At 40.0% G+C, this 26,957-nt stretch overlaps 1 protein-coding gene across 2 annotated transcripts in view; it reads left to right on the top strand.

Moving 5' to 3' along the window:
• Positions 1-26,957, top strand: part of LOC306876212 (activin receptor type-1-like) — an 87,208-nt gene that overhangs the window by 17,055 nt on the left and 43,196 nt on the right. For both annotated transcript variants that reach the window (XR_013784807.1, XM_079427217.1), the window contains exon 2: positions 3,821-3,921. Coding sequence is in view for 1 of the 2 variants with exons in the window: in XM_079427217.1 (XP_079283343.1) it covers positions 3,828-3,921 (94 nt within the window). In the remaining variant the exon portion in view is untranslated. The remainder of the gene's footprint in view (positions 1-3,820; positions 3,922-26,957) is intronic.

The following is a 26,957-nucleotide window of genomic DNA, read 5'->3' as shown; positions in this document are numbered from 1 at the left end:
TTCATCATTTACATTTATTAATTTAGCAGACGCTCTTATCCAAAGCGACTTGAGGAATTGAGGAATACAATAAGCAATTCATTATTAAGAGGCAAATAGACACAGGAAGTGCACAGGAAGTGAATACAAAGTTTCAGGCATTGTTGAGAGTAAATACTAGCTTGACATGGAGAGGTTAAGGAAAGAAAGTAAAGTTTTTTTTTTTTTTTTTTTTTTTTTTTTTAAAGATGGAAGTCAAGTGATGACGGAAGAGATGAGTTTTCAGGTGTTGTTTGAAAATTGTCAGGGATTCAGCACGGAATGATGAATGAAAACGTTCTGGAAAGTGATTTTGTGCCTCTCTGTGATGGCACCACTAGGCGTCGCTCACTTGCAGATCTCAGACGTCTGGAGGGGATGTAGATTCTCATAAGTGAGTGGAAGTAGGAGGGTGCTGAGCCTGTGGCTGTTTTATATGCAAGCATCAGTGTCTTGAACTTGATGTGAGCTGCAACCAGGAGCCAGTGCAGGGAAATAAAGAGAGGTGTGACTTGGGTTCGTTGAAGACCAGTCGTGCCGCTGCATTCTGAATCATTTGTTAAGGTTTGATTGTGCTTGATGGAAGTCCAGCTAGAAGAGCAATGCAGTAGTCCAGTCTAGAAATGACAAGGGCCTGGACAAGAAGTTGTGCAGCATGCTGTGTAAGGAAGGGCCTGATATTTCTGATGTTGTGCAATGCAAACCTGCAAGATCGAGCAGTTTTTGCAATGTGGTCTTTGAAAGTTACCTGGTCTTCAAAGATTACACCAAGATTTCTGACCGAATTTGATGGGGTAATTGTTGATGAACCTAACTGGATGGTAAAATCATGCAGTAGATTTGCAGTGGCAGATAAGATAATAAGCTCAGTCTGCCAGGTTGAGCTGTAGGTGATGTTCTCTCTTCCATGCCGAGATGTCCGCCAGGCAGCCTGAGATCTGTGCAGCTACCGTTGGATCATCTGGTTGAAATGAGAGAGAGAGCTGTGTGTCATCAGCATAGCAATAGTAGGAGAAACCATGTGCTTGTATGATGGGACCCAGTGATGTAGTGTGTGTGGAGAAGAAGAGGGGTCCAAGAACTGATCCTTGAGGAACCCGAGTGACCAGTTGATGTGCTTTGGATACCTTCCCTCCCCAGGCCACCTTTAAATACCTACCAGCGATATAGGATTCAAACCAGCAAAGTGGATGCCCAGTGATGAAAGGGTGGACAGGAGGATCTGATGATTAACAGTGTCAAAAGCAGCAGATAGATCCAACAGAATGAGACTGATGATTTGGAATCAGCTTTTGCAATCCGCAAGGCTTCAGTGACTGAAAGTAGCGCAGTCTCAGTTGAATGTCCACATCTGAAACCTGATTGGTTAGTGTCCAGTAGGTTATTCTTTGAAAGAAATGAGGATAACTGGTTGAAAACAACTCTTTCAAGTGTTTTCGCTATGAATGGAAGGAGAGAGACAGGTCTGTAGCTATCTGCAAGTGAAGTGTTTAATGTAGGTTTTTTGAGCAGTGGGATTACTCGAGCCTGCTTGAACATCAACAGTAGGTTTTAATTAAACAAATAAGTTTCAGTGTCATCACTAAGATAATAACCCCCCAAAATATTCCCCAAATACTTGTTTTTACTCATTTGACACGGATTACTCAATAAATGTCCATCCCTACCGGTAAACATCACTATTTCTACTTCTCATACTTGTGATTTTTCAAAACCACTAACTGTATTACCTGCATAACAATATTCTAGCACTAGCTTAATCAGAACATTTAAAAAAATACTGGAAACAAATTATTTTAAAGACATTCGGTCCTGTTATTCTTCTGAAGATTGTGGATGAAACATTAACATACTCATTAAAAAGTGTCATAACTATTTACCACAAAACATACAGCATGACTAGTGAATTCTAAATCGTAAGCCAATGACTCGTACGAGCTTGTTCTTTTTAGTGAATCACAGACACTCATCTGACTTACTGAACTGCAAATTAATTTCTTCATGTCCAACTCTTCAAATACAAAGGAATTTTAAATGGAATTGGTAAGGAACTGGAATTGTTCAATCCCTAACAGTCAACTATGGCATACTGATCTGTGCCGCTCATTTGTGGTTTTGATTACTGTGACATTTCAGAAGTGCATGCTGATTTATGTGAGCTATTCAGTGCAGTTATTATAATTGGCAGGTTGTTTGTACACACAGAACAATCACAGTACTTTAGAAATGAGGTTGACCCAACCCTTCCACTCCATGAGTTTACCCAACTCACCCTTCATAACCCATGAGTGTCCCATTGTGCCCCCATCCTGCATAAACCCCAGCTGTGTGTCTGAGTTTTGTCCTCTGATTATTGCAGCAGCATGTGGTCTCTGTGTAAATGAACAGGCAGCTGGGCTGTTACTATTAGAGCAGTTGTTGACTGGGCACGAGGGAGCTATAAGCATGTTCTGTAGATTTTGAAAGGCATTTCATCTGGCTGTGAGACTGTTGTCATCATGTCCACGCGGTTTGAGAATGCCTCTTGGGTAGGCATGCATCTCCCTCTTTTTTCATAACCAGTAAGCAGCCTCTAGTCTAGTGGTTCTCAACTGGTAGGTCATACAATTATCTCTTCTTTTTGGCTCATGTACCTCAAATGGGAGGAAAAAAAAAAAGAAGAAAAATCTTTCACTGGCTTTGCAAATTTGAATTTGCGATGCAACATTTGGGCACTAAACTGATCTATTATGTAAACAAGGCTCTGTATTTCACTCATGTTCCAATATCCATGCAAAACATTATCCATCACATGTGCAAAAAAATGTGTTTGGTATAACTCCACAGTGGAGGGTGGTCATGCTGACAGGCACAGATTGCACAGCAGACCATTGATCAATGTAGTTAGCAATGCTAGAACTGATATGCTGTGTGTGCATGCAACCACTTGGATTTATTTTCTTATAACAGCAGAAACAACTTAAAAAAGAAACTTTCTGCTGTGTCGGTTTCCATTTAACTTGGAGCGTGTTACAAAAAATGAACTAAAACTCAGTGCATTGTACTCGCGTCGCACATTTTTTCCTTTAGTTTGTTAATCTGTACTGTTAATTACGTAAGTAAAATATATTTAGTGTAGGTCTATTTAATTCGTTATCTATATAATTTTATTCTGATTTTCTCCATTCACAGAAGTGCTGCAGGTGCGTGATGTGATATGTGAATTCTCATTGTTAATTCTGCTATTTGTGCATCTAAAAAAAAAAAAGTGTTTTTAATGGGTCACAGACAATTATTAATTGAAATTTAATTAAATTCTAATTTACATTCTAATCTTGTCAGTTAAAGAGATCACCCAAAACTGAAAATTCTGTCATCATTTACTATCAAGTAGTTCCAAACCTGTATGAATGTCTTTGTTCTGCTGAACACAAAGGAAGATATTCTGAAGAATGTGGGGAATAGAGCAGTTCTGATGCACCATTGACTTCCATAGTATTTTTTTTTTTCTACTATGGAAGTCAATGGTGCCCCAAAACAGCCTGGTTACAAAATTTCCTCAAAATATCTTCATTTTGTGTTCGGCGGAACAAAGAAATTCATACAGGTTTGGAACTACTTGAAGGTGAGTAAATGATGACAGAATTTTCAGTTTTGGGTGAACTATCCCTTTAATGGTTAATTATCATTTAACAAGCACCGGTTGCCAGTTAAGAACAAATTCAAAATGAACATCTTCATGAAACACTATTTAAAAATGTGAAAGTTTGTGATGTTTGTAACTCTGTATTCATGTATTGTTTCGCTGGTCGTTTTCTTCTAGGTCATTGATGATGCCTATTTTCTTCAGGCCTGTAATGTTAAGCAGTAAGATGATTCTGCTGTTGGTGGTCATGTTGGCTTCACCTGCTGCCTGTATGGAAGGTAAGACTGACACGCAGTATATTGGTGGTTTCACTGTATATTTTCTGTGTATGACTGGGCATTTATACACTATTAAACTACTTTTACTTAATGTAATTTGTTCCAGTGATTACAAAGTTAATACTAGTCTTCAGTGTCACACAATCCTTTAAAAATCGTTCTAATATTCTGATTTGGTGCTCAGTTACTAACGGTCATTCTTATCAATTTGTTCGCTTCTTTTTTTGTTATCAACATTTTTTATTTTTATTTTTCATACATAACACAACATAAAAAACTATATATATATATATATATATAAAATAATAAAATAAAACAACAGACATGTACTCAACATCTCAAAGTCCAGTCAAAAGGAGGGAGAAAAGGAAGGACAGAAAAAAGAAACCCACGGAAGTCACTCCTCCATACAGTCACGTATATCAAAGTGAAAGCACTGCCAAGCATCAATGGTAGAAGGCTTGGCCCCATTGATTCGTGCTGTTGTACATTCACAAGAGACTATTTGCAGGAGGCTACGGATCCAATATGTTTTCCCACACATATGCGGTGTAAACCAGTTCTGTATTATTGTCTTCTTCGCAGCTGTAAAACCAGCAAACAACATTCTCTTTTGCATCGAATTTATACAAAGACCAGAATCATCATTAAGAAGACACAAACTTGGGTTAACTGACCAATCAATTTGCAGTAATGATGATAAAAGCAGGTTTACATGTGTCCATAGACTGATAGTGATAGGACATTCCCAAAACATATGCAGAAAAGTACCTGATGATGTAGTTTTACATATATGGCAGTTGAAATTTGATTGTAGTTTCATTTTGAATCTTTTGTAAGGAGTTATGTATGCTCTATGAATGACTTTGAAGTGAATAAGACGATGGGCCAGATTTTTAGATGTTAAACTGAGATTAGACCACTCCCTCTCCCAGTCGACAGATACATTAAGGTCAGATAATTTCCTATTCCAAATAGTTTTAATAGAAAGAGGTTTTATAATGCAAACAAGAATCTTATTATATATTAAGGAAGCAGATGGCCGACCAGCAGATGGTGCAATCCAGTCCCGCATAGGATGAGAGGAAACGGGAGAAGACCAAGGAACGCCATACGCTTTGAGAGCGGAACGTAATTGAAGAAAGACAATATATGCAGATGCTGGTAGACAAAATTGAGTTCTTCACGTCTGAAATGAACATAGGCCCTGGTTATCATATACATCACCGCACGTGTTTACACCTAAAGAATACCAAGAGGGTTGGACAAATGGGCGATTTCCGCATACAAAATTAAAATTGTGCCATAAAGGTGTACTATTACAAAATTTGAAGTGTCCTCCAATCCGACGTTCAACCGTTTTCCAGATTTTAATAGAATTGGCCACAACCGGACCAAATTTATAATTATCCCCTTTTTTCCCTGTGCCAGTAAATAAAATGTCCTGGAGTCTATTTGGTTTTACCTTGTCAGGTTCAATCACTCTCCAAGAAACTGTAGATTGAGGATCCACCCAAGTATGAAGAGCCTTAAACTGGAACGACCAATAGCGCTCTCTCCACCCTCAATACCACGACTGAGGTGCCCTTGAGCAAGGCACCGAACCCCCAATTGCTCCCCGGGCGCCGCAGCATGGCTGCCCACTGCTCCGGGTGTGTGTTCACGGTGTGTGTGTGTGTGTGTGTGTGGATTTGTTCACTACTCACTGCTGTGTGTGTGCACTTGGATGGGTTAAAGGCAGAGCACCAATTTCGAGTATGGGTCACCATACTTGACAATACGTCACGACTTTACTTTACTTTACTTTACTTTACTTTACTTTACTTTACTGACTTTACTTTAATACAGTTCAAAATTTGGTACAGCCAGTCCTCCTGCGCTATTAGGATGTTGTAATGTGGTAAGTTTAATTCTGGGGCATTTATCATTCCAGATAAATTTCGTAATTATGGAGTTGATTAAAAGTAACCTGGAGGGGGAGAAAGCGGTAGCATAGAGGAAAAAAATAAATAAATCGAGGTAGCAAATTCATCTTAACAGTGGAGATTCTTGGTCCTCAAATAATGACTTTGTTAGTGCAGAAACTATTCCTAAAAAGGAGTTCACTTTTGTACACATCAAGAGTTCTTATGTCCATAAAGCACTTAAATCGCTTGATACAAATAAATCACCAGGTCCTGATTGTGTGGAAACTATCTATTTGAAAATGGCAGCTGATATTATTTCGACCCCTTTAACTTATCTTTTTAATCTTTCAATAGATACTGGTGTTATTCCGGAAATCTGGAAATCAGCTTTTGTTGTTCCTTTATTAAAAGGGGGAAACCCTACTATATTAGATAATTATAGGCCAATCTCAAAGCTTTGTGTCCTATCAAAAATTTTAGAAAGTTTTATTAGTGATCAAGTGATTTGTTATTTGAATTTACACAAAGTTTTATCGCGTAATCAATCTGGGTTTCGTAAAAAACATAGTACCACAACAGCCGTTCTGAAAGTTTTCAGAATCAGAATCAGAATGAGCTTTATTGGCCAAGTATGTTTACACATACAAGGAATTTGTTATAGTGACAGAAGCTCCACAGTGCAACAGAAAGACAGTAACAGGACAGGACACAGGTAATGAAACAAAATAACAGGAAATAGCCAATAACCAATGTACAAAGCAGCAAAAAAAAAAAAAAAATACACAATATATAATATATAATATAAGCGACTATGTATGTATAGGTCAAGTATGTTCAAATTAGAAATGAGAAAATAAAATAAAATAAGTGAGTGTGGTGAATGGATAATGTATTAGTTGTGTGTTCTACGTTTATTTATTGAGTGTTCATGAGATGTATTGACTGAGGGAAGAAACTGTTCCTGTGTCTGGTCGTTCTGGTGCTCAGAGCTCTGTAGCGCCGACCAGATGGTAAAAGTTCAAAGAGGTTGTGTGCTGGATGTGAGGGGTCCAGAGTGATTTTACCAGCCTTTTTGCTCACTCTGGATTAGTACAGTTCTTGGAGAGTGGGGAGGGTTGTACCAATGATTCGCTCAGCAGTCCGGACTACCCTCCGTAGTCTTCTGAGGTCAGATTTGGTAGCTGAGCTGAACCAGACAGTTATTGAGGTGCAGAGGATGGATTCAATGATGGCAGAGTAGAACTGTTTCAGTAAGTCCTGTGGCAGGTTGAACTTCCTCAGCTGGCGAAGAAAGTACAACCTCTGCTGGGCCTTCCTGACAATGGAGTCAATGTGAATATCCCACTTCAGGTCCTGAGAGATGGTGGTGCCCAGGAATCTGAATGACTCCACTGCAGTCACAGTGCTGTTCATGATGGTGAGTGGGGGGAGAGCAGGGGGGTTTCTCCTGAAGTCCACGATCATCTCCACAGTTTTGAGCGTGTTAAGCTCCAGGTTGTTGAGACTGCACCAGACAGCCAGCTCCTTAACCTCCTGTCTGTAAGCAGACTCGTCACCGTCCTGGATGAGGCCGATCAGTGTGGTGTCGTCTGCGAACTTCAGGAGCTTGACAGAGGGGTCTTTAGATGTGCAGTCGTTGGTGTAGAGGGAGAAGAGCAGTGGGGAGAGTACGCAGCCCTGAGGAGCTCCAGTGCTGATGGTTCGAGTGCTGGATGTGAATTTGCCAAGCTTTACTAACTGCTGTCTGTCTGTCAGGAAGCTGTTGATCCACTGGCAGACGGAGGTGGGGACGGAGAGCTGAGTTAGTTTATTTTGAAGGGTTTCCGGGATAATGGTGTTAAAAGCAGAGCTGAAGTCCACAAACAGGATCCTCACATTAGTCCCTGGTCTGTCCAGATGCTGCAGGATGAAGTGCAGTCCCATGTTGACTGCATCATCCACAGACCTGTTTGCTCTGTAGGCAAACTGCAGGGGGTCCAGTAAGGGTCCAGTGATGTCCTTCAGATGAGCCAGAACCAGTCTTTCGAATGATTTCATGGCTACAGACGTTAGGGCCACAGGTCTGTAGTCATTAAGTCCAGTAATTTTGTGTTTCTTTGGGACGGGGATGATGGTGGAGCGTTTGAAGCATGAGGGGACTTCACACAGCTCCAGTGATCTATTGAAGATCTGTGTGAAGATGGGGGCCAGCTGCTCAGCACAGATTTTTAGGCAGGCTGGTGACACACCATCTGGACCAGGTGCTTTCCTTCTTTTGTTCTTCCTGAAGACCTGGCACACATCGTCTTCGCTGATTTGAATTGTAGGTGTGGGGGAGAGAGGGGTTGCTGGAGGTGTGAATGGTTGTGTGGAGGGGTGTTCTGGGCGGGTGTGGGGTGATCGTTCAAAACGACAAAAGAACTCGTTTAAGTCGTCTGCCAGGTGTTGATTCTCCAGAGTGCTGGGGGGTGGTGTTTTGTAGCTGGTGATATCCTTCAATCCTAACCACACTGAAGCCGGATCACTGGAAGAGAATTTGTTCCTGAGCTTGTCAGAATAATTCCTCTTTGCCACTCTGATCTCCTTTTCCAGTGTGTATTTGGCCTGTACAATACTTTATCCCCCTTTCTGTGAGGATCTTCTTTGGCCTGACGGAGCTGTCTGAGTTTGGCAGTGAACCATGGTTTGTCATTGTTGTAGAATAGATGAGTCCTGGTAGAAATGCACATGTCCTCACAGAAACTGATATAAGATGTTACAGTCTCTGTGAGCTCGTCCAGGTCATTTGCCGCAGCTTCAAAAACAGTCCAATCAGTCAGGTCGAAACAGGCTTGTAAATCCCGCTCTGTTTCGTTAGTCCATCTTTTGAACCAAACAGTGATCAGAGAGTCCTAAAGCTGCTCGTGGAACCGAGTGATATGCGTCCATTGTTGTGTAACAGTGATCCAATATATTACTGTCTCTGGTGGGGCATGTGATGTGCTGTCTGTATTTTGGCAGTTCACGGGAGAGATTTGCTTTATTAAAGTCCCTGAGAATGATTAAAACAGAGTCCGGGTGTTGTTGTTCACTCTCTGTGATCAGATCAGCGAGTTTCTGTAGAGCTGTGCTCACGTGCGCTTGCGGTGGAATGTAAACACTCACGAGAATGAACGAGCAGAACTCCCGTGGCGAATAGAACGGCTTGCGTTTCTAGATCTGAGCAGCACATCTTCTTTAACACAGTTACATCTGTACACCACCTCTCATTGATGTAAAAGCATGTCCCGCCGCCGCGCGATTTCCCCGTTGATTCTGTGTCCCGATCTGCTCTGATCAGCTGGTAATTAGGCAGATGAATCGCGCTGTCCGGTATGTCGCCATTCAACCAGGTTTCCGTGAAACATAGAGCAGCAGAGTTAGAAAAGTCCTTGTTTGTCCGGGAGAGCAGAAGGAGTTCGTCCGTTTTGTTGGGTAGAGAGCGGAGATTGGCCAGATGGATGCTAGGTAACGCAGTTCTAAATCCGCGCTGATGAAGTTTCACGAGCGCGCCGGCTCTCTTTCCCCGTCTGCACCTCCTGTAGCGTTTGACCAGAGCTACGGCTCTGCCAACTACAATGTCCAGCAAAACGTCCGAAAAATCAAAAACCGGTAGAAGATTTTGTGGTGTGTTCTGCCGAATGTTCAGCAGATCATCCCTGGTAAAGCTGATCTTATTTGAAAAAAAAAAAACAGGAAAAACAAACAAAAACAATACAAACACTGAGGAGCAACGCACAATAGCTGCCATCAGCGGCGACATTTTGTTCCATAAGCATTTTGTTCCAGTTTGTTCCATAAGTTTGAATGACATTGTGGGATTAGTTGATAAAGGTGATTACTGCGCATCCCTTTTTATTGATTTATCAAAGGCTTTCGACACAGTGGATCACGAGATAATGCTGCATAGATTAAGGAGTGTTGGCTTATCAAATCATGTTATTTTCTGGTTTAAAAATTAAGTAATAGAACTCAATGTGTTCAGGCTGAGGGTAAAAATTCAGGACTATTGGAGATTGTTAAAGGTGTTCCTCAAGGATCCGTGTTGGGACCTCTTTTATTTACTATCTACATTAACAGTATTGATCATGATAATCAAGATGTTCATTTTCACTTTTATGCAGATGATACTGTTATGTATTGTGGTGCACCTTCGAAACAGCAAGCCTTGCTTAAACTTCAAGCAGCTTTTGATGTTATTCAGTCTCGGCTTCAAACACTAAAACTTGTTCTTAATGTAGATAAAACTAAAATCATGTTACTCTCAAGCTCGAAAAAGACAGTAGACACTTTCATTCCTCTCCAGACTTTGCAAGGTAATGTGATTGAGTTAGTGAAAGAATATAAATATCTTGGCATCACTATCGATGATAAATTATCTTTTGAGTCTCACATAACTAATTTAAAGAAAAAATTAAAAATAAAGCTTGGGTTCTATTTTAGAAACAAGTTTTGCTTTTCTTTTAATGTAAGAAAGAGGTTAATTTCTGCTACTTTCTTGCCGGTACTCGATTATGGTGATGTGGTGTATCAATTTGCTTCCTCTCAACTTCTCTCTTCTTTGGATGCTGTTTATCACAGTGCTTTGAGATTTATATCAGATTGTAAACCTTTAACTCATCACTGCATATGGTATAATAGAGTATCCTGGCCATCTTTGTCTATTAGAAGGAAAATTCATTATTACCTAATCATTTATAAAACTATTCTGGGGTTGTTGCCTTTGTATCTAGGTTGTCTAATTCAAAAGAAAAGTGTTGGGAAATATTCCCTCCGGTCTGATAACTGTTTTACTCTTTCTGTTCCATTTGTGAGAACTGAACTGGGGAAAAGGGCTTTTATGTACGCAGCTCCTTTTGAATGGAACTTACTCCAAACGAAATTGAAATTACAAACTTTGGTGCCTATGGAACATTTTAAATCTATTATTCGGTCACTCGAAGAAGACTCATTGATCTGTACTTGTTTTTAACTGTTTAATTTGTGTATTTGTTGTTTCAATCTGTAAGTCGTGACTGTAACTGCTGTCCATTCTTGGCCAGGACTCTCCTGTGAAAGAGATTTTTAATCTCAGAGAGATTTTCCTGGTTAAATAAAGGTAAAAAAAAAAAAAATTCTTCCTTGGAGGGAAACGTTAAGATTCTTCCATCTTTGACTGTCATTCTTGACCTTAACTAAAATATTATTAAAATTGTCCCTGGCAATCTTATGAATGTTTTTATATATGGTAATGCCCAGATAGGTGAAAGATTCCTTAATAGGGATGAATGAGGGAATAGAAGAATTAACTTTAATATTGTTAATTGGCATTAAAGCAGATTTGCTCCAATTTATTTTATATCCTGCTAAGCTACTAAAATGATCAAATTCCTTAATTATATTAGGGACTGAAACATCAAAGTGGTCTAAATATAGAATAATATCATCAGCGTATAACGAAATACTATGATTATGATCATGAATCTTAATCGATACTTCAGATTTCCTGATGGCTTGTGCTAAGGGTTCAAGAGATACCCAATAAACAATAAAGGGGAAAGCGGACAGCCCTGCCTCGTTCCCCGCTGTAAAGGGAATGGGGGGGGAATAACACTACCAGTTATGACTGATGCTGCAGGTGAGTGGTATAATGTCTTAATCATAGAAATGAAGTGTTCACCGAAGCCGAAACATTGCAAAACTGCCCACATATAATTCCACTCTAGCCTGTCAAAGGCTTTTTCTGCATCAAGTGAAAAGACTGCACAAGGGGTTGGATGGGAGTCTGCAAAGTCAAGAATATGAAGGAGTCGACGCATATTATCAGATGCATTGCGCCCCTTGATGAAACCAGTTTGGTCCTCCTTGATCAGACTATGAATTACCTTCTCCATACGAGAAGCAAAAACTTTAGCATAAATTTTTAGATCACATGAGATAAGCGAAATTGGTCTGTAGTTGGAACAATCTAATGGATCTTTCCCTTTTTTAAGAAGTAATGAAATCAGTGATGTTTTTTGATCTCTATGAAATACCCCATGTTCAATTGCAAAATTAAATGAATTAAGCATAAGTGTCCCTACCAAATCCCAAATTTCTAAATATAATTCCGGGGGGAGACCATCTAGGCCCGGCGATTTGCCCTTTTGAAGGCTTTTTAAAGAGACATGGAGTTCCTCCAAACTTAATGGGGCCTCCAAAGATTCTTTATCCATCTGCGAGATCCGAGGCAATTCCAATTTATCTAAATACTGCTTACAGATTGATTCATCAAAATCTATTTCGGCTTTATATAGATTTGTATAGAAACCTTTAAATAGTTCATTAATTGCCACAGGGTTTGTAGTGACCTGCTCATCCGATGATTTTATTGCGCTAATATATGCCTTAGACTCGCATTCTCTCAAGCTAAGAGCCAATAAATGACTAGGTCTCTCCGATTCAAAATAATATATTTGCCTAGTCCTATGTAAAATAAATTCCGCCTTTTTGATTGTGAAAGCAAATCATATTATTCTTTTAAAGAGGACAACTGTGTAGCCTGTTGCTCAGTAAAATTATGTTTTTGTAGGTTTTGTAATGATTGGATTTTATTTTCTAATTGTGTAAACTGGCAGGTTTTCACTTTGGCAAGAGTAGAAGAGAAAGATATACAGAAACCTCGTATAGCGCACTTAGTCGTCTCCCACAGTTTTTGAGGATCCACACCAGAGGGCATATTAATTTCAAGAAACTCCTTAATATATTATTTTAAAGAAGTAATGAAAGTCTGATTACTTAATAATGATATGTTAAAGCGCCATCTAGGGGACTTGGCTTTAACCTCGGAAAGAGGAACACTGCACAGCACAGCAGAATGATCAGATAATAAAATTGGTAATATAGAGATGGAGGATTCAGACGAAATTAAAGATGGGCTGAGAAATATGTAGTCTATCCTAGAGAAAGTCTTGTCTATTAGAGAAAAAAAGGGAAGTCCTTAGATTTAGTATTCTGAATTCTCCAAAGATCGATTACGTTAAGTTCAGTGATTAAATTTATTCAGTAATTTAGAGGATGGATTGGCTGTTGTATCAGATTGAGATTTATCTAAAGCGGGATTTATGACAGCATTAAAATCCCCACCCACCACTAAAGGGCAATCAATCTGCTCAAGCAGAGTTTTGGAGATCTGTGAAAGGAATGCACTGTCTGTCTCATTCGGACCATAAATAGAGACCAAGGCTAACCTATTATTATATATTTTGCATCGAATAAAAACAAATCTACCCTTCTCATCACTACCAAGGTGTTCAATTGTTAAATTTAACTTCCGGTTAACAAGAATAAGCACCCCCTTAGTTTTATTTTGAGCGCAGGAAAAAGCTGCTAATTTGTAATACTTATTCTGGAAACGTGCCACGTCGGATTGCTTTAAATGTGTCTCTTGAATTAGGGCACAGGAAATAGATTTACGATGTAAATATTCTAACACACGAGTTCGTTTAACAGCATAATTTAACCCATTCACATTTAGTGATAAAATATTTAGAGTATGCATTGAATATATATTGTGTAAACGTTGATGTGTATTTTAGATACCAAACCTCCTAGATGAAAAATCCCTTTAGAAATAAGATAAAATAAATAAAAGTATAAATGTCTGTTGTAAAAAGTAAAAACCACATAAAAACATGAACAACCGACAACCTTAAACAAGGAACAACTCAGACCGCACATTACCGAGAACATAGGTCTGACTGAGCAACCAAAAATAGTGATGGTTCGTGACCGATCCACTCCAACGCAGGACATGTCTCCCAAAAAGCTCGTACTGCCAAAAAAAAAAATATTTTAACTTAAACCAACTCTCCATTTCCTCCATAAAAGAAAAAAGGGGTGTCAGTCTTGCCAGCAATGAGATCGTTGTACCGGATATATAGGAACAATATCTCAGTAGTAGAGGGTAGAGAAGAAAAAAGCAAAAAACAAGTTTCGTCAGCGTCCATGTCCATCATCCACCATCATCTGAGCAGCTGGGACCATGTTCATCCCGACCATCAAACTCCTCCCGCCGGGCTGGAGAAACAGCGGCCGCCGTTCCCCCGCGCAGAGCCGCGGCATACGTCTTCTGCTGGGACAGGGAGCTAATAAAACCCTCTGCTTTCTGAGGGGAATCGAAGCTTTTCTGTTCCCCCTTTTGCCGTAGCTTGATTACGGCCGGATAGATGAGGAAGGGCTGGAGACCAAGCGCTGTCATCTTCTTCAAAACCGGACCAAATGCCTTTCTCCTGATCACTGTAGCTGGACTAAAGTCGGGAAAAAATAGCAGTGTGACATTGTTCTGTGCGCATTTCACCGGATAAGCCTTTCGAGCACCCTTCAGGATATCTGATCTGTCATGCCATCTCAGTACACGGAAGATGAGAGTGCCGCGGCTGGTCGGAGCCCCTCCCTCCGTCATACACGCGATGTGACCGGTCGATCTCAATGTCACGGCCCTTCAAGGAAGGAATCCACTTAGAAATATTAACTCTGAGGAAACCAGACGCGTCGGATCCCTCAGCCCCCTCTGGCAGCCCCACCAGTCGTACGTTGTTCCTCCTGCACCTGTCCTCCATATCCGTCACCTTCTCGGTGAGTCGCTCCAGCTGATTTCTTAAGCCCGTGACTGTCCTCCTATCCTCACGTGCAGCTGCTTGAACAGAATCTACGCGGTCACGTGTCTGCTTCGCCGCGGTAGCTATGGTCTCAAACTCCTCTCTTAGCTCTTTAACAGACTTGTTGGTCGCTTGTATGTCTTCACGCAGTTCGCGTAATGCTGGAATCAGCACAGAGTCCATCGCCTCTCTTACTGCCAAATTCACAACCGAATTCAACGTGTTTTGCTGCTCTTTAAATGCTAGTTCGATGCGGCTAGCAATAGCATCGTCGAGGTCTTCTCTGGAGATGGCGGAATCTCTGAATTTTTTCTTCATTGGCGATTGCTCAATCTCTCTTTTCCGATCCCCTTTGTCTGCCTTAGCACTCATGACAGGTCCAATGCAGAGTGGTTCAAATTTTACTGACAGGATCATACAAAATATGGCAAAGTGAGCAGAGCGAAAGACTCAAGCCTGCATCGCCGTCGAAGGGTCACGTGATCCCCCAATTTGTTCACTTCTTAATATTTTTGTGATTTCTCCCAAACCTTTGGTGAATGGTAGGTGTTACGGTTTCCTCAAACATATTTAGCAGCAATGATAATAATATTGATAATGTGAATCAATATTGAAGAAATGTTTCATAAAAACAAAAACAGCACTAATGATGAGTGATGCATCTGCAATATCAGGCCTGATGTCTGCTGCCCAGTTTTAGCAACACGACAGGTGGAGTAGAGCTCTGCACGGGCCTCAAATTTAGGCCCTAGCCTGGCCCACGTCCGACAGCTTATCAGAATTACCGGCCCGAGTCCGACCCGAGCCTAGTGTTCGCAACAGGCTAATGGTTAATCCAACCAGACCAGCACTGCCCTCACTATTTCTAGCCAATGTATGCTCTCTGGACAATAAGATGAACTTTCTCAGACTTTGAATTGTACACCTTGTATAATTTATTCAGAGACCGCCATGAAAATAGCCTTGATGCTGGCATGGCGTTAAAAAGTGAATAAATAAATAATAATTCTCAGACTTTGTCTGACAACACAGATTTGGGGACTATTCTACACTGCTCTGAAATTCAATTCTTGTTCAAGTTTATTTGTATAGTGCTTTTCATGATACAAAACATTGCAAAGCAACTTTAAAGAAAATTTTAGGTTTCTACATTATATTTAGGAGTAGGTTATTAGTGGTGACTATGGCAGAAATGTACAGTAAGAATCATGCTGTTAGTTACAAATTACACAATCAAACAGACGTTGAACACTAATAACTGCAATGATTAAATGTTTTCCGATTAAACTTTGCAGTTGTGATTTTAAACGTTGCGATTAATCAAAATTTGGTAGTTTTATATGTTGTTCCAGGGTTAGCATCATCTGAGGTCCTCTGGGGGGTTGGCATCATCTCTTCTCAGGTGTTCGATCATGTCAGATCTTCGTAAGGGCTGGATCCAGAAATATTTAGCAATAAAGTGCCGGCCCTACTATATGCTGAGAATATTCACTGCTGTCATCATCGCTGTCAACATCTCGTGTGCTAATGCTGACAGTGCATTGAACAACTTTGACAAAAACTGGCAACACCCCAAAAGATCATTCATGATCGCAGGTGATTTTAACCACACCAACCTAAAACCTTCCCCTGCCCCCACCTCGCTCGTTCTGACCACTCTTCTGTTATGTTTCTTCTCCCCCACTAAAGACACTAAAAGAGCTGCAGATAATGTGGTTATTTTAACAACGTTAGCAGAAACACCATGTGCAGCAAAATCGATTCATACTTGTGTTAAAAACGCTTACTTTTGTTAAAACAATGCAGCAAATACAATTAAGCTTGTCATATACATGACTCTGACTATATTTAGCATTATTTATCAGCATGGTAAGAGCATTTCATAATATTTTTTTTTGTAAATTGACAAAAGTATTTGTAGATGTAACAAGTGAAACATTTAAAATTACTAGTTACCTTTGATTTCCGCTCATGATGAGAGCAATTATATTATATACATATACATTTTTTTGCAGATACATATTTTAAGTGAAATAAAAAATGGTCCAGACTTCAAGAGGAAGAATCTGAACCCCCATACAGTCTCTTTTATAATAACATGGCCTTCCGCCATCCATGTATATCTAAATGTAATAATAATTATAGTCTGATAAAACATCTAATCTTATTTTTTAATATTAATATCCTATTGGGCTCAATTTATGAAATATTTAGCTTTTTTTGTAGAAAAATACCGACACCACTGCTTTGGCTCTCAGGATTGTTGTGGCAAATAAAAATGATATAATTGAATAAGAGACAAATGTGCTTAAAGGTGCTGTAAGTTTTTGACTCTACTAAAGCATAAAAATACCATATGTTTGCAGATATTTAAGAAACATGCTAAGTTAACATGCTTGTTTATCTGAAAAACAATGCTACAGTCAGTTATTCTCCTTTGAAAATGTGCGTTCCGGGCTGTAATGTCGGTTTGTGTTTTGGTTTGCGAAACCCGCTCACTGCCAGTTTACCCAATTGTATTTCGGCACGCCGGGTTGCCATTTGGCGGAAAACACAGCGTATTTGATTTCATTCATCATCATGTGCGCTCGTTCCTGTTGGTGTCGTTAATCTGACAACCTGCGTGTACGTCAAATCTGAGGAGGAGGGGCCAGGTGAAAAAAATCTCTCCAATATTTTGGGCCCAACCACTAAGGCGCAGGGCCCTCTTGTTCTTCTAAGGATTATTAGGGCCCAAGCCAGTAAGGCGCAGGGCCCTCTTATTTTCCTAAGAATTCTTATTATTATAATATTTTTTTTATTTCGACTATCCTTCGGCCTTAACGTGCTCAAAAACTCTTGAAAATTGGCACACATGGTGGAATCCACGGCCATTAGGCCGCCACAGAGGCTGGGACCCGGGCGTGGCACAGGGCTCTATGGCGCCCCCTGGAAAACTGTCAGAAATCTTGATGTATAACTCACACATACTTGCACATATTCATATGAAACTCGGTACACATATAGAGCACATTGAGCCAAACAACTTTCGCGAACAGGAAGTTGGCTATTCAGGGCTGTTTAAAAAGCGCATGCTCTGGAATTTGATATACTCCTCATTCCAAATGATTGCCACCAAACTCAGTGAACATGATCTCAAGACATTGGGGATGCTAAATTACGAAGAGATTTTTGATATCTCGAACGATTTGCCTGTGGCGAGGCGGTGAAGTTATGGCGAAAAATGAGAAACAGGAAATGCCTAATAACAGCCACATACATTGTCTGATTTTGATCAAACTGCAGTAGTATGTTTGTTGTATAATGTGACTATTAGGAGTCAAAGTTATAACGCCACCAACTGGCAGCAGGAAAAGTGTCATTTTCAAAATGCTTTGAATTCAGCATCTTATTTTTACTCGATTTGCTTCAAACTTCATCAGAATAATGTCAAAACAGGGCCGATGTAAAACTGCGAAGGGAATATTGATGTCTAAAATTATGTTGCCATGGCAACGTGTCAAACTTGAAAATTAGTTTCTGGTGATTTTGAGGGAGATAACATGTTTAGAATGTCATGAAACTCAACACACATATCAGTATTAATGATAGTTAGACACTGGAAAAAGCTCATAAACGGGCGTGGAAAAGGCACTCTATAGCGCCACCTTTTGTCAAAAATGGGGGGGTTAGTTTTAGCTACAGACACCAAACGCTGTACATAAATTGTTCTCATTAGGCCGGACAACTTTCTAATTTACAGTCATTAGCTACGACCAACAGGAAGTCGGCTATATTTATTTTAATGTGGGTTTTTAAAAAAAAATCAGGCTGTAAATAAATTCATACTCCTCCAAGCAGAAAAAAGTAGTTCACACCAAACTTTGTCAACATGATGCCAATATACTGAAGATGTTGAATTGCGAATGGATTTAGGATATCTCGAACGTTGTGGCAATGGTGATTTATTAAAGTAACAGTAAAAAAAGATAGCAGTAATTTTTTTTTATCTTTTAAGGCGAGACACGGCAGGCAAAAACATCGTTTTTTTTTTATTGGTCAATTTTGAGATTTTTGGATATTTGTCTTCAATAACATGTCTTCTTTCAGACTTGTGGTGAAAAAAAGTCCGAAATACACATTTAGGTCTTTATTTTACTGCACTTTGTCTGTTTGCGTCTGTAGATTTCTCATAAATTCAACAAAAGTTGGCGTTCTAAATCAACACGCTGCTCCGCGATCTCTGCCTGTACCCAGTCATCACGTATACTGCTGGAAAGCTCTCTCTCTTCTCTACAATGCTGTCGGATCCAAATATGGTCATTTCCTTTTTATCAGCAACCAATCGTGAAAGTAAAAGAGGGGATTTAACTCTAAATGCGCAATCTCATTGGCTGAAGACAATTTCTGACAACGTGATTCGTTCAGAATCATCACATGACATGGTATGCTTTGACGCTTCCTTGTTTGGTTAAGCTTTCCGCGGGATCTTTTGAGTGAATTAATGAAAATGACTTCGCGTCAATCATCGAAAAGAGTACAGCAGTTGTCACTTGCAAGGGGGAAAAGGAAAATTAGTGATGGATTACCCAGTGAAATGCCCGCCTCGGGAAGCGCATCTGAACGTAAGCTGTCGATGGGAGGTTTAGAATTTCTAATGTCAGAAATAGCCCAATACGTGTGGCTGTTACTACCTTCTAACATATTATAACATTACTGTAACAATATTTGTTTTGTATGGATGAAATATTTATTTATTTATAAGATTTATAAGAATAGAATAAAGTGCCATCTCATTCATTATGTTGTGTTGCGGTGGTCAGTTTTACTTTTACAGTACAGATTTCTGTGTGCTGTATCTATAAAAACAAAACAAATGAACAGTTATTGATACAATACACATTTCATTTTAGTGGCAGAAATTGAGAGAGGTCTTGAGTCACTTCACAGGACCAGGGAGCAGGTCAGGCAGGCCTATGCAGATATTGATGCAGATGTGTTGATGCAGAGTTGCTGAGAGAGGATGCAGATGCGGTGATAAATATCAGTGTGTCTTTTGATGGCACTTGGCAGAAAAGAGGGTTCACATCACACTATGGGATCGGGGTGTGCATCGATATTTTTACGGGACTGGTGATCGACTTTTAGGTTCTATCCTCCTATTGCCATGCTTGTGCCCTTAAAGAAGCTGCCAGGCATGAGGGAAAGATTACAGATGAGGAAATTGACAGCTGGAGAGAAACGCATGACTGTGCACAAAATTTTAGGGGCTTAAGCAAGGCTATGGAGCAGGAGGTAGCGAAGAGGATGTGGGCCAGGTCTGTGAGTCGCCACCAGCTGAGATACATTCAGATGCTGTCAGATGGGGACAGTGCTGCATTCAGGGAGGTGGTATCCCTCAACCCATACCCTGGGCATGAGGTAGTAAAATTAGAATGCATCAACCATGCCCATAAGCGTATGGGCACAGCACTAGGAAAATTAAGGGCTGAACGCAAATTGGGGGGGAAGGGTCTGGGAAAATTAACGGCCAAAAAATGTAAAACATTACAAAATTATTACAGGGGGGCAATTTTAAATAACCAGGGTTCCATAGAGAAAATGAAAAATGAGATCTGGGCTGGTCTCCTCCATAGCATGTCCTGTGACGAAGTCCCCTTGCACACCAGGTGCAACCTGTCCTGGTGTTGGTATAGGAGAGCGGAGGAAAATGGAGAAACTCAAGCAGGAAACTTTTTGTCTCGGGAGGTGGGCCAGAAGCTGATACCTGTATACCACCGCATGTCAAGTGACAGCCTGCTGCAGCGCATGCAGCATGGTGGCACTCAAAATGCGAATGAGTGCCTCAACTCCGTCATTTGGGCTCGCTGTCCAAAAACAGTGTTTGTAGGTAAGAGTAGAGTTGAGGCAGCTGCAAGTATGGCCATTTCAACTTTTAATGAGGGGGCCTCTGCCATGCTTGCCATTATGGATAAGCTTTGGCTGGAAAGCACTGTCGTTACCGTCACCACCATCAGGGAAACCGACATGCTGAGGATCACAAAAGCCGAATCCATCCAGTCTGAGAGTGTAAAACGTTGCAGGAAGACTCTGAGCACAGCTAAAAAGCTGAAAAGGCATCAGCAAGAGAGAGGTGAGGGGCCTACATATGGTGCAGGCATGGAGAGCTAGGCTTTCAACCCTCATGGGTGAACTTTGTGTTCCGATGGACATAGATGACTAGAGTTCCAGTTCTGATGATAAGTTTGTGTCTGTATTTGTGCTTCTCTGTGGTTAGTTGAAGGTCTTATTTGGCAATGTTGTTTTATTCAGTTGTCATTGTTCATGGTCTACATTGTTATAAACAATTACTTGGCCAGTTGTTTTGCTTGTAAGCAATGTTTTCATATAAAAATGTGTGGATTTTTACAATCTAAATCTTTAAAGCCCGTTTTCTCAAAATGACTTTTCTCTCATACTCCAAGTCCGAAATCTCCACTTCAGTAGCACCTATTTACACCAAACTTTCCAGTCTTGTACCTAGTTATATTATGAAGACAATTACAGAGGGATTTGTAAATATATTATTCCTAGCCTGATTTATATAACATTTTATTCCAAAAAACATGGCGAAAATACATTTTTTAAGGCTATTGACAGTATATTCTGATTTACAGGATAACAAAAGTAGATATCCATAAATCCCTCTGTAATTTTTTTCCCATCTCATATGTGAACACAATGAAAAAAGAATTTTGAACCTGGCTTTATCCAATTCTGAGATTTCGTTTTTTAAAATATATGCAAATTAGCGCATATTTAATCAGATAATGTCTAATTTGCATATTTAAACATAAAATTACAGAAACTTTGTAATACATTTTTTTCTCATCTTAATGTAGGTAATCAACTGGGAAAGTTTCATGGTGATATCTGCTACTTAAAAATTTTACCCTATTCACCTGTAGTGTCTCGCCTTAAGAGCAGCTTCCAAACACTTTATAAACAATTATATACACAGAACAAGTCATTCTGAGGAAATGTGATTAATTCCATGAATTTACAATACACTATGGACAGCAGAAAACTGAAAAACCTTCAGACATCTGATGACACTCTGCTTCTGTGTGTGGGTGACTGTGTGAGTTGAGTGTGGGTTTAGAGGGTACGTGAGAGAGAGAGAGGGTCTGTTTAAACTTTTTATGTTTAATTGTTTAAAAGTAACAGTAAAACAGTTCAGCTGACAGATGCAGACTAAGATGTAATGCAGGTAAAAATATTTAACGAATGCTTAGATTAATAAAGTCGTTAAAAATGCTTATAAATCATTAAAGGTTTTGATAACACTATAATTAGGTCTCATTTGTTAACATTAGGGAATGCATTAATTAACATGAACTAACAATGAAAATATATTTTTTTACAGCATGTTAATTCTTCATTGATAGTATGAACTTACAATGAACTAACAATAAACACAAAATATTTTTAATGTTAGAAAAATAGTCATGTTCAAAAAATACAACTTTTTTTAATTTTAATAATAACACATTTTGGAATTAATATTGATCAACATTATATGGTTTGGTCATTGGTCAAGGGCAACATCCTTGTTGATTAAGGCTTTGAGATTTTACTATCAGTTTGCGTTGGGGATATCAGCATATGGTTTTGTTTTGGGGGGTAATCGCTGCTCTCCTCTTTGATGGTAGTGGTCCTGACAGAAATCACACTTATGCTCTTCATCATTTTCTCACAAATGCTCACTCTTCTTGACCAGTGGAAATTAATGCTAAGGCTGTTTTTTTTGGGAAAGTCCCTTCAGTATTAGCAAGCAAAATATTATATACATGTACAGATTTGTTATTTGGGAGCTGGGCTAAGTGAGCAAACACTGTTACTGCATTCTTGACAGTTTTAGAAGAGGTTGATATTTCAAACTCTATACACACAACAGTATATTCTGCTATCAAGTGTTTACCTGACACATCAACCCCTACTAGATCAAACCCCAATCACTCTTCTGAAACCCAAATATGAAGAAATTTAACTTAATGCATTTCACTTTAACTTGCACTTGTCGTGTCATCATTGAACTTCTTTTCTGGGTATGGGAATTGATCACCATGGTAATTGGACATTTTATCCAGTTTATACGACACGCTGGATTGTACCAGTCTCCGTGCTGAGCTGGATACACACCCAATGATGGATGGTAGGCACATCAGAATTAACAGAGACCCCGATCTCCCCACTGTCAGGAATATGGACTGTCTGTGTGTGCTTTGCTCCCCATGTGCTCCCTGTGACCTAGTTTGCCTCTCCCTCGTCCCTCCGCCTCTGTTGTCGACCATCCTTCGTCTCGGGACTCCACTCCTGCGGCTGCGCCTTGTCCCTCCTGCTCCGTCAGGCTCCTCTTTTCTTTCGGCTCCACCTGGGTCCTCTGTCGCTCTGGCACCACTGCGACCTTCTGGATCCCTGCCTCCACATTGATCACCTGAGCCATCTGCTCCGCCTTGGCCCTCCGGATCCTCCCCGTCGCCCTGGCTCCTCAGCCACCTGCTTCGCCGCCATCGGTCGGCCCCTTGGAGTCGTCAGCCCTTTCTCCACCATGGCTCCTCCTTCCATCTGCTCCACCGTTGGTCGCCGTTATGGCTGTGTCCTGGGTCCCACCTGGCACTGCCTGCTCCAAGTCCCTCCTGTTTCCTGTTTCATGTATTAAAGAATTAACAGTATTAAATGATTCCAATACAGGATCCAATATCCTCAACTTTGATGACTATTTTGACAGTTTACTCTTTTATGGAAGTTTATAACTATTCCAAAAAAGTATTGTCCAGACTTCTATTGAGATGAAAATATAGAAACCGGACCTCTTGGAAATTTAACTGAATACCCTGGTGTAGAATGTTCCAACCTTCAGAAAAATAACGGTTCGGACATTTCACTTGCAAGATATAGACCAATTAGTAGTTATGGGCCTCACACAAAAATATCCCACCATATGTGTCAAATGATTAAAGAAATAACTAAATAATTATAATTATTTTGATAACTTTATCTTGTCACTGATATTATCACTAATAAATAGTAAAAAAAAAAATGTGAACGAAATCATACGATTTTGATTTTAGCCTGTATGATTACAATGATATGATGAAACCATAAATGGCTTTATTTTAACACCACACAAGTCTGGTGAGAGAGAACAAAGCCAATAGTTGCGGAACTCCAGTAAGTAAAGCTGCCAAGGCCATTTTATTCACTTAGTCAAGTCACCTTTATTTATATAGCGCGTTTAACAATGTAAATTGTGTCAAAGCAACTGCACAATATCAAAAAAGGAAAATAGTGTCAATAATGTAAAATGAACAGATAAAAAAAAAGATTTTCAGTTAAAGGCATTTCATTATTGAATTCAGTGATGTCATCATCCAGCTCAATTCAGTTTAAATAGTGTCTTTGCAATCAGGTCGACGATATCGCTGGAAATGAAGTGTCCCCAACTGAGCAAGCCAGAGGCGACAGCAGCAAGGAACCAAAACTCCATCGGTGACAGAATGGAGAAAAAAACCTTGGGAGAAACCAGGCTCAGTCGGGGGGCCAGTCATTCTCTGGCCAAACGAACCAGCAGTTCAATTCCAACTGCAGCAAAGTCATATTGTAAGGGCTCAACTTGTTCCAGTGGTCTTTCCCGATGGCTGTCTAAGTGGCGGGGTCCACACTGGGGATCTGTCTCTGGCGCTCATCCAGGTGTCCGGCTTCCGCCGACGATCAGGGCCACATACATCTCCCTGCGCCGATCCACCATCTGATCCGGACACGGACTGAGAGACAGAATAGAAACAGACAAATATTAGCGTAGATGCCATTCTTCTTATGATGTAACGAGTACATCATGTGTTATGGGGAGTGTTCCCGGTTCCGGTTGATCTAATTAATGCAGCCTAACAATCCTTTAACGGATTTGAATAATAGAAGTGTATTAGTGTATGTGTAAACCAGGTTAAAGAAATGTGGCTTTAATCTAGATTTAAACTGACAGAATGTGTCTGCCTCCTGAACAGTATTAGGTAGATTGTTCCAGAGTTTGGGTGCTAAATAGGAAAAGGATCTGCAGTCGATTTTAATATTCTAGGTATTATCAAATGGCCAGAGTTTTGAGAACGCAGCAGACGTGGAGGACTATAATGTGATAAGAGCTCGCTCAAGTAGTGAGGAGCTAAGCCATTCAGGGCTTTATAAGTAATTAACAAGATTTTAAAATCTATACGATGTTTGATGGGGAGCCAATGCAGTGTTGACAGACCCGGGCTAATATGGTCGTACTTCCTGGTTCTAGTAAGGACTCTAGCTGCTGCATTGTTGACCAACTGTAATTTGTTGCTTTATTGGGTGGTTGTTCTGCACGCTTGATCATTACAATAGTCTAACCTTGAGGTCATAAACGCATGAATTAGTATTTCTGCATTTGACGTTGAGAGAATAGGTCGCAATTTAGATTTTGAGATGGAAAAATGCAGATGCTACAAACATGGCTTTCAAATGAAAGATTGCTATCAAAAAGCACACCTAGGTTCCTAACTGATGGAGAAGAATTGACAGAGCAGCCGTCAAGTGTTAGTTTTCTAGGTTATTACATGTGGGGTTTTTAGGTCTGATAATTAACACCTGTTTTTTCAGAATTTAGCAGTAAGAAGTTACTCGTCATCCAGTTTTTATATCAACTATGCATTCCGTTAGTTTCTCAATTTGGTGTGTTTCACTGGGCCGCAAAGAAATATAGAGCGGAGTATCATCAGCATAAGTGAAAACTAACACCATGTCTCCTGATAATCTCCCAAGGGTAACATGTAAAGCGTGAAAAGTAACTGCGTTAGTACTGAGCCTTGAGGTACTCCGTACTGCACTTGTGATCGATATGATACCTCTTCATTCACTGCTACAAACTGATGGCGTTCAGATAAGTACAATTTGAACCATGCTAATGCACTTCCACTAATGCCAACAAAGTGTTCTAGTCTATTCAAAAGAATGTTGTGGTCGATACTGTTGAACGCAGCGCTAAGATCCAGTAGAACTAATAAAGAGATACAACCACGATCAGATGATAGAAGCAGGTCATTTGTAACTCTAATGAGAGCAGTCTCAGTACTATGATACGGTCTAAATCCTGACTGGAATTCCTCACAAATACTATTTTTCTCTAAGAAGGAATATAATTGCGAGGATACTACATTTTCTAGTATCTTTGACAGAAAAGGGAGATTTGAGATCGGTCTGTAATTAACTAAATCTTTGGGGTCAAGTTGTGGTTTTTTAATGAGAGGCTTATTAACAGCCAATTTGAAGGTTTTGGGGACATATCCTAATGACAGTGATGAATTAATAATAGCCAAAAGAGGATCTATGACTTCTGGAAGCAGCTCTTTTAGTAGTTTAGATGGAATAGGGTCTAACATACATGTTGTTGGTTTAGATGATTTAACAAATTTATACAATTCTTCCTCTGCTATAGTAGAGAATGAGTGAAATTGTTCCTCAGGGGATCTATAGTGCACTATCTGATGCGATATTGTAGCTGACGGCTGCATGGTTACAATTTTATCTCTGATAGAATCAACCTTGGAAGTAAAGTAGTTCATAAAGTCATTAGTGCTGTGCTTTTGGGAAATGCCAACACCTGTTGATGCTTTATTTTTCGTTAATTTGGTGACCGTATTGAATAAATACCGGGGGTTATGTTTGTTTTCTTCTAGAAGAGACAAAAAGTAATCAGATCTAGCAGTTTTTAATGCTTTTGTGTAGGATAGGGTATTTTCCCGCCAGGCTATACGAAATACCTCTAGTTTTGTTTTCCTCCATCTGCGCTCCATTTTCCGGGCTGCACTCTTTAAGGTGCGAGTGTGCTCATTATACCACGGAGTCGGACTGTTTTCTTTGATCTTCCTTAAGCGTAAAGGAGCCACTGTATCTAAAGTGCTAGAAAAGAGAGAGTCCATAGTTTCTGTTACATCATCAAGTTTTTCTGTGCTGTTGGATATGCTGAGGAATTGAGAGAAATCAGGAAGATTACTTGCAAAGCAGTTAAACATTGTATGAAGTGATTATTTTCTTGTTAATACAGATTATGCCAATGTATTTTTTGACGAGTTGCTATGTTAGCAATAATAAAGTTACCTGCTTGACGGAAAGGGTTGCCAGGTTTTCACAACAAATACCGCCCAATTACTACTGAAAATTTGCCCAAAACTAGCCCAAACTAACCACGTTTCGAGGAGGTCCCTCTGTAAAAATCGTGATCCTGGGGCTAAAATACACGCTATTGGAGTTGCTTCAACCGATGGACATGAAAATCAACATGTGGCAAGAGTGATAGCCCAATTTCACGGGAAAACCACGGACTTGGCAAGACTGTGACGGATGGTAATGTCTACAACAGACACTACCGCTGTCGCGGCGTGACCACAACAGCGTGTAGTTGTCTAATTTGGCACGGTCTCCCTGCTGCACTAATAGTAAGGCATATCCTTACAAGTACAATTTTAACAGTGTT

Source organism: Barbus barbus, assembly GCF_936440315.1.
Source record: "Barbus barbus genome assembly, chromosome: 10".
Taxonomy (NCBI): Eukaryota; Metazoa; Chordata; class Actinopteri; order Cypriniformes; family Cyprinidae; genus Barbus; species Barbus barbus.
This window is presented reverse-complemented; position numbering and strand designations above follow the sequence as displayed.